This window comes from Alosa alosa, chromosome 6 (assembly GCF_017589495.1).
Source record: "Alosa alosa isolate M-15738 ecotype Scorff River chromosome 6, AALO_Geno_1.1, whole genome shotgun sequence".
In the NCBI taxonomy this organism is placed as follows: Eukaryota; Metazoa; Chordata; class Actinopteri; order Clupeiformes; family Clupeidae; genus Alosa; species Alosa alosa.
The window spans coordinates 36,276,631-36,285,836 of record NC_063194.1 but is presented as its reverse complement, the minus strand read 5'-3'; the positions used below and the strand labels follow the sequence as shown (position 1 = coordinate 36,285,836).

The 9,206-nt window shown below is 45.9% G+C and overlaps 1 protein-coding gene across 1 annotated transcript in view; it reads right to left on the bottom strand.

Moving 5' to 3' along the window:
- Positions 1 to 7,367, bottom strand: part of LOC125296015 (disintegrin and metalloproteinase domain-containing protein 11-like) — a 55,802-nt gene extending 48,435 nt beyond the window's left edge. Inside the window, exons 1-4 of the mRNA XM_048245631.1 lie at positions 7,311 to 7,367; positions 2,560 to 2,657; positions 2,226 to 2,300; positions 1,861 to 1,932 (exon numbers count right to left, since the gene is read on the bottom strand). Of these exons, the coding sequence (XP_048101588.1) occupies positions 1,861 to 1,932; positions 2,226 to 2,300; positions 2,560 to 2,657; positions 7,311 to 7,344 (279 nt within the window). The 5' untranslated portion in view covers positions 7,345 to 7,367. The remainder of the gene's footprint in view (positions 1 to 1,860; positions 1,933 to 2,225; positions 2,301 to 2,559; positions 2,658 to 7,310) is intronic.
- Positions 7,368 to 9,206: the final 1,839 nt, after the last annotated feature.

Below are 9,206 nucleotides of genomic sequence, written 5' to 3'. Positions count from 1 at the left end.
GAGGAGGAGAAGAGGAGAAGAGGAGGAGGAAAGGAGAAGAGGGAGGAGAAGAGGAGGAGGAGAGGAGGAGGAGAAGAGGAGGAGAGGAGAGGATGTATGGAGGAGAGGAGGAGGAGAAGATGAGGAGGAAAGGAGGAGAGGAGGAGGAGAGGAGAAGAGAGGAGGAGAGGAGGAGGAGAGGAGGAGATGAGGGAGGGAGCAGAGAAGAGGAGGAGAGGATGATGAGAGAGAGGAGAAGAGGAGGAGGAGAGGAAAGGAGGAGAAGAGGAGAGGATGTATGGAGGAGAGGAGGAGGAGAAGGGAGGAGGAGGAGGAGAGAGGAGGAGGAAGAGGAGGAGAGGAGAGGAGGAGGAGGAGAGGATGGCCATGGAGGAGAGGAGGAGAAGAGGAGGAGGAGAGAGGAGGAGGAGAGGAGGAGGAGTAGAGGAGGGGAGAGGAGGAGGAGGAGGAGGAGGAGGAGGAGGAGAGGAGGAGGAGAGGAGAGGAAGGAGGAGAAGAGGAGAGGATGTATGGAGGAGAGGAGGAGGAGAAGAGGAAGATGAGGAGGAAAGGAGAAGAGGAGGAGGAGGAGGAGGAGAGGAGGAGAGGAGGAGGAGGAAGGAGGAGAAGGAGAGTGGCATGGAGAGAGAGAGAGGAGGGAGAAAGAGGGAGGAGAGAGGAGGATGTATGGAGGAGGAGGAGAGAGAGGGGAGGGAGGGAGAGAGGAGAGGAAAGGAGAAGAGGAGAGGAGGAGAGGGAGGAGGAGGAGAGGAGAGAGGAGAGGAGAGGATGTGGAGGAGAGGAGGAGGAGAGGGAGAAGAGGAGGAAAGGAGAAGGGAGGAGAGAGAGGGAGGAGGAGAGGGAGGAGGAGAAGAGGAGAGGAGGATGTACATGGAGGAGAGGAGGAGGAGAAGATGAGGAGGAAAGGAGGAGAGGAGGAGGAGGAGAGAGGAGGAGGAGGAGGAGGAGGAGGAGATGAGGAGGAAAGGAGAAGAGGAGGAGGAGGAGGAGTAGAGGAGTAGATGAGGAGGAGGAGAGGAGGAGGAGAAGAGGAGAAGAGGAGGAGGAGAGGAAAGGAGGAGAAGAGGAGAGGATGTATGGAGGAGAGGAGGAGGAGAGGAGGAGGAGGAGGAGGAGGAGAGAGGAGGAAAGGAGGAGGAGGAGAGGAGAGGATGTATGGAGGAGAGGAGGAGGAGAAGAGGAGGAGGAGAGGGAGGAGGAGAGGAGGAGAGGGGAGGGGAGGGAGGAGAAGAGGAGGAGGAGGAGGAGGAGGAGGAGAGGAAGTGAGGGAGGGAGGGAGAGAGGAGAGAGGAAAGGAGGAGAAGGAGGAGAGGATGTATGGAGGAGAAGGAGAAGATGAGGAGGAAGGAGAGGAGGAGGAGGAGGAGGAGGAGAAGAGGAGGAGAGGAGGAGAGGAGAGGAAAGGAGGAGAAGAGGAGAGGATGTATGGAGGAGAAGAGGAGGAGAAGAGGAGGAGGAGAGGAGAGGATGTATGGAGGAGAGGAGGAGGAGAAGAGGAGGAGGAGGAGAGGAGAGGAAGGAGGAGAGGAGGAGGAGAGGAGAAGAGGGAGAGGAGGAGAGGAGGAGGAGGAGAGGAGGAAAGGAGGAGGAGAGGAGGATGTGGAGGAGAGGAGGAGGAGAAGAGGAGGAGAAGAGGAGGAGGAGAGGAGGAGGAGAGGAGTAGAGGAGAAGAGGAGAAGATGAGGAGGAAAGGAGAAGAGGAGGAGAGGAGGAGGAGGAGAGGAGAAGGAGGAGGAGAAGAGGAGGAGAGAGGAGAGGAAAGGAGGAGGAAAGGAGTAGAGGAGGAGAAGAGGAGGAGGAGAGGAGTAGAGGAGGAGAAGAGGAGGAGGAGAGGAGAGAAAGTGAAAAAGCAGCTCTCACCGCATCAGCCATGTTGACCACAGCTTTGGCAAAGTTACGCGTCTGAGACACTGACCGCCGCATCTGTACAAACTACACACACACACACACACACACACACACACACACACACATACACACAGAAATATAAATACACACACGTACACACACACATGCATACAAACATACACACGTACACACACAAAAATACATACACACACATATGCACACAGACATATACATGCATACAAGTACACACACACGTACACACATACAGAAATACACACACACACACAGGAATAGACATACACACACATACACACGTTTAGGTACACATACACGTACAAACACACACACACACACACACACACACACACAGTCCTTACCAAGTCATGGTCATTGACCACAAGCAGCTCAATGTATTTGGTTTCAGTCAGAACTGTGCGCTGCCCCCTTTTGACCTGCAGAGGGAGCCAGAGACACAGTATTACACCACCACACCTGAGCTGACCAATCACAGGCCACCACACCTGAGCTGACCAATCACACACCACCACACCTGAGCTGACCAATCACAGGCCATCACCCTGAGCCTGAGAAGTGTGTGTTTGAGTGTGAGAGAGAGATAGAGTGAGAAAGTGTGTGTGTGTGAGGGAAAGAGAGAGAGTGAGACAGAGTGTGTGTGTGTGTGTGAAAAGAGTATTATTATTGTGTCTCCACCTGTCTTTTTGACCGTCTCAGTCCTTGAGTGAAATCTGTTGCCTCCGTATCCATAGTGATATTCTCAGTCGTCTTAGGGTCGAAGTCATCAGTGCATTCTGGGTAAAATGTGTGTGTGCATTGATTCAGATTCAGATTTTATTTGTCACAGTCGGCTACATACAATGCAGTGTAATGTCACAGTCGGCTCCATGCTCAGTAAAAACACACAACTGACACAGAACAACTGACACACAACAACTGACACAGAAACAACCCACCAAAACAGTAACAGACAAGACACAACACATTGAAGATGTCAAGAATTGTGCAGATACTTAGTGTAAGATGTCCCCTACGTTAAGGGAGTTGCCCCTAAGTACGGTCCGTGGCCGCACCACTCTCGCCACTCTACACACACCTCCCTGCCCTCTCTCCTACTGCACCTCCTACTGCACCTCTCTCTCTCCTACTGTGCCTCCTACTGCACCTCCTACTGCGCCTCCTACTGCGCCTCCTACTGCACCTCTCTCTCTCTGCGCCTCCTACTGCGCCTCCTACTGCACCACTCTCTCTCCTACTGCGCCTCCTACTGCACCTCTCTCTCTCCTACTAAGCACTCCTGCACCTCTACTGCACCTCCTACCACCTCTCTGCCACTCTCTCTACTTCTACCTCTACTCGCCTCCCTACTCTTTCCTCTCTCCTACTGCGCCTCCTACTGCACCTCCTACTGCGCCTCCTGCACCTCTCGCCTCCTATAGCCTCTGCCTCTCTCTCTCCTATAAGCCTCCCTACTGCTGCTCTCTCCTACTGCCTCCTACACCTCTCTCTCTGCGCCTCCTACTGCCTCTCTCTCTCCTACTCCTGCACTCTCTCTACTCAGCCTCCTGCTGCCTCCTACTGTGCCTCCTGCAGCCTTTATCTCTGCACCTCCTGCTCGCCTCTCTCTCCTACTGCACCTCCTGCTGCCTCTCTCCCTCGCACTCTGCTGCCTCCTCTCCTGCTCTTGCTGCCTCCTGCTGTATCCTCTCTCTCCTACTGCGCCTCCTACTGCGCCTCCTACTGCACCTCCTACTGTGCCTCCTACTGCACCTCCTACTGTGCCTCCTACTGCGCCACTCTATCTCCTACTCGCCTCTCTGCCTCTCTCTCTCCCCACACCTCCTGCGCCCACTCTCTCTCCTACTGCGCCTCTCTCCTCCTGGGTGCATTGGTGTTTCACCAACTCCTGAGGTGGGGGACGGGCATGGTTTGTGTGCATGGATGTGTGTGAGTGTGTGTGTGTGTGTGTGTGTGTGTGCGCGCCAGGGGGTTATAAGACCAAAGCAAATTCACCAGTGGGTCGATACAGACAACAGACAGTTGTGAATCAATTTCAATTACACACACACACACACACACACACACACACATACACACACACACATACACACACACACACACACACACACACCTCAATCCCAGAAATTGAATACCCCAAGCTTGGCAAAGATAGAGTAGAGTGTGTGTGTGTGTGTGTGTGTGTGTTTGTGTAATACAATGAGATAAATGTCTGGCAGAGATAGTGTCTGTGTGTGTGTGTGTGTGTGTACTGGGTGCATTACATAAGGGATAACGTATGGAACGCGGTCATTACCAGGAAAATAATTCCTGACAGGGTGAACCGGACTTCTTGCTTCGCCTTGAAGGGACTTATTATGACACTTGTGTTCAGATCAGGGAGAAACCAGATGTCTACTGAATTTGAATTCTTACAGAACTTGATAATGCCAATAATATTATCAATATATCTATATAAATATCTAAATATATAATAAATATATCTATCAGTGGTAATATCTATAAATATATTGCTCAAAAAATTAAGGGAACACTTCAATCATACACTGGTATCGGTACTCTGACACTGTTTGGTTCTGAGCACAAGTAAAACTTTTGAGGCTAGTGTTTTATTTTGCAAGAACTGTCAGACATTCTGTGAATGTAGTTTGAGAATGGAGAAAAGGGTGGAATGTTTAAAAAAATGTGTTTTAACAATTGTGGAAAACTGTAAGTGTTTTTGAGCAGTATATATAAATATATCTATATAAATATATAAATATATCTGGCAGTGGTAATTTTGAAGGGATCATCCCTATGTTCCCAGGGTCCTATGTTCCTCAGATTAATATGGTATATAATGAGAACATGAAAAGGGGTCCTATATTCCCCAGTTAGAGCGTCCTACTGTATGTTCCCAGGGTCCTATGTTCCCAGGGTCCTATGTTCTCAGGGTCCTATGTTCCCATGCAGGGTCCTGTCTTTCTTGTTGATTTGTGCTTATTCCATCAGACAAATAAAGATGAGCAAAAAACAGTATTTTATGTGTAAAACTTTTGCAATCAACGATTTTATCTGTGAAAAAAAATCTGTTTCTTGTTGAAACCTGGCTAACTTGCAGATGGTGCAGCTGTTCTTGTTGAGAACTCAATTAGGCAGGGTAAACGAGGGGGTGGAGTTATTTTTTCAAATAAATATACTAGAGTTAATTTTGCCAACTTCTCTTCCTTTGAGTATATCGCCCTCACTCTGAAGGCTGACCCCCATCACTTACTATGATTGGATAATTGTAAATGGCGATTTCAATATCCATGTCAATAAGACGACTGATGCTAAAGCCAGTAAGTTCCTTAATGCTTTGGACAATTATTATCCCAGCGAATCGTTTGTTCTTATCTTGCACGTCTCTTTTTTTGAGCAACGCGCCTAGGGGTGTGGCAATTATCCTTGGCTGCCAATGATGTCTTTAGACGTCAATTTAAATACAACCGTTGACTGCCGATGACGTCTATACGTCAGTTACGTTTTTTAAAACGGGGGCTGGGGAACGATCTGTTGGAGCTTGTCACTAAAAATCAGGCTTGTAAACAGAGAATGTACTAGAGAACTGACCCACTAGGTGGCCGCAGTGCTCCTTCGCATAGGAGATGAGTAAAGACCATAGACATGGGAGATGAGTAAAGACCATAGACAGTAGATGAGTAAAGACCATAGACAGTAGATGAGTAAAGACCATAGACATTAGATCGCATGGGAGATGAGTAAAGACCATAGACATTAGATCGCATGGGAGATAAGTAAAGACCATAGACATTAGATGAGTAAAGACCATAGACAGTAGATGAGTAGAGACCATAGATGTTAGATCGCATGGGAGATGAGTAAAGACCATAGACAGTAGATGAGTACAGACCATAGACATTAGATCGCAGTGTGGAGGTGCATTAGTGCCTACAGCATGGGCATCTATGATGGTGTGGAGGTGCATTAGTGCCTACAGCATGGGCATCTATGATGGTGTGGAGGTGCATTAGTGCAGCATGGGCATCTATGACGGTGTGGAGGTGCATTAGTGCAACATGGGCATCTATGACAGTGTGGAGGTGCATTAGTGCAGCATGGGCATCTATGGCGTTGTGGAGGTGCATTAGTGCCTACAGCATGGGCATCTATGATGGTGTGGAGGTGCATTAGTGCCTACAGCATGGGCATCTATGATGGTGTGGAGGTGCATTAGTGCAACATGGGCATCTATGGCGTTGTGGAGGTGCATTAGTGTCTACAGCATGGGCATCTATGACGGTGTGGAGGTGCATTAGTGCCTACAGCATGGGCATCTATGATGGTGTGGAGGTGCGTTAGTGCAACATGGGCATCTATGACGGTGTGGAGGTGCATTAGTGCAACATGGGCATCTATGGCGTTGTGGAGGTGCATTAGTGTCTACAGCATGGGCATCTATGACAGTGTGGAGGTGCATTAGTGCAACATGGGCATCTATGACGGTGTGGAGGTGCATTAGTGCCTACAGCATGGGCATCTTGCACATCTGGCAAGGCACAATCAATTCTGAAAGATGTATACAGGTTTTGAGCAACATATACTGCCATCCAGGCAATGTCTTTTCTAGGGAAGAAGAATATTTTAGGAAAACAATGCCAAAATGAATTCTGCACATATTTAACTGGTATTTCTTCATAGAGGAAGAGTCCAGGTGCTAAAATTGCCTGTCAAATTAGGTGCATCATGGAATGAAAAACATGATTAAGAAGACCCCATACTGTTGAGCAACTGAAATCCTATATCGGGCAGGAATGGAACCACATTTCATTCTCAAAACTCTAACAACTGGTCTCTTCAGTTCCTAAACATTTACAGAATTGAAATGAAGCAGTAAAGAAGCACAGTGGTAAACATTCCCTGTCCCTGTTGCTAGTACCAAATTCAAAACATGTATTTTCCATGAAATAGTCAAAATTTTCATTTTCAACATTAATATGTTGTCCATTTTGCTGCTAAATATGGGTTCACAAGACTTGTATATTTTCACATTGTGTTTATATTTGCATTTTACACAACGTCCCAACGTTTTCTGATGTGGGGTTGTACTTACATGGACACATGCTGCCTCAAAGCTATTAAAACACCTGAGTAATGTCCTAAACAATTGTGGGTATAAATGCAACGTCATTGTCTTAATCTTTGTTAGTTTGGGTTATATACACAAAATGTGTGTTGATTTACAGATTTGTGGACTCTAAAAAAAGGCTAAACAATAATCAAAAAAACAGTTATTATCAAATAAACAATTATTATCAAATAAACAATTTGATAAATCAAAGTACTGTTCTGTGTCAGCTGTAAGTGGTATCCTCTCCATCTGGAAAGGAGTAAAGAATTAAAATGTGTATGTGTGTGTGTGTGTGTGTGTGTGTGTGTGTGTTTCTTACCTGGACACTGAGGTGTTAGTTGTAGGTTGGGCATGCGCAACACGGCATGCACATTTGAATCCTGTAAAGAAACACCACATGACCTTTAATCTTTATGCTTTAAAGAAACACCACATGACCATTAATCTTTATGCTTTAAAATCAAAAAAATCATGACAGCTGAACAGCCAACAGCAGATATCCCATCATTAGAAGCTGAGAGTATGAAGGTTATTATGGGATATTCAGGATATCTGTTTTGCTCCATCCTGAACAGAGTAGGAAGGTACAGGATATCATGTGGAATGCATAGTGTGAAGGTGCGGAATATCATGTGGATTGCTGTTCTATATGGGATATCATGTGGAAAGCTGTTCTGGATATCATGTGGATAGCTGTTCTATACGGAATATAATTCAGGATAGCTGTTCTGTATGGAATATCATGTGGAAAGCATATTATGGTCTGTGATATTATGTGGAAAGCATAATAGTGTAAGGGTTGTGATCTGGTTGCTTAGAGACATGCTTACGCAAATACAACTTTAAAATGTGTATTCATATTTGAAAATATATTCATATTATGAAATATAGTATAATGAGAACATACATACGCTATCTAACTAACTACATACGCTATCATACGCTAGCTTGCTAACCATGTGAGATATGAGTTTGTAGCGGTATGGCATAAGGCGTATGTAGTTAGCTTGCTAACCATATTAATATGTAGCATTGTGGCATAAGGCTTATGTAGTTAGCTTGCTAACCATGTGACATATAAATATGTAGCATTGTGGCATATGGCGTATGTAGTTAGCTTGCTAACCATATGACTTATGTAGCATTGTGTCATAAGGCTTATGTAGTTAGCTTGCTAACCATATGACTTATGTAGCATTGTGGCATAAGGCTTATGTAGTTAGCTTGCTAACCATGTGACATATGAATATGTAGCATTGTGACATAAGGCTTATGTAGTTAGCTTGCTAACCATATGACTTATGTAGCATTGTGTCATAAGGCTTATGTAGTTAGCTTGCTAACCATATGACTTATGTAGCATTGTGGCATAAGGCTTATGTAGTTAGCTTGCTAACCATGTGACATATGAATATGTAGCATTGTGGCATAAGGCTTATGTAGTTATCTTGCTAACCATGTGACATATGAATATGTAGCATTGTGGCATAAGGCTTATGTAGTTAGCTTGCTAACTGACCTAAAATGGCTTTGGTGTTCTCCAGAGGCACGCATGCTCAGAGTACATTTCAGAGGCAATTTGAGCCTGATACATGCGAACACATGCAGGAGTTGAGGCTGACTGAGCGAATACACGCACATACACATGCAGGAGTTATTTGACACTCTCTCTCTCTCACACACACACACACACACACACTCAAACACATGCAGGAGTTATTTGACTTTCAATTGCATTATCTGGGTGTGTTAGTCTGACTATAAGAACTGCCATTTCGTCTGATTTCATGCACATGCACTTTAAAGGAGAATTCCGGTGTGATATTGACCTAAAGTGTGTTGAAACATGATACCGAGTGTGAACGTATGTCTCATAGCCCATCTCGGCTTGTCCCCTGCACTCCAAAATCTGGCGCTAGTTAGCCGATGCTACCAACAGCTTTTTCAATGGTGGTGCTTCAGCATCGGGCTAGCCATGCAAATAAATCACTGTTTTACACCATTTACGAGGCTCAATGTATCTCCACACTTCATTGATAGACTTCGAGGGGCCCTGACATTTAAAAGCGAGACATTGAGAACTTTGAAAAAGCACTGGTAGTTTACTTACAAGTATCTTCACAAAGTTTAAGCGTTTGCAGCCATCTTGAATTTAGTCCGCGATAAATTCGGCGACAAGTAAGAATGAACAGGTATGATAAGGGATCAGATTCCA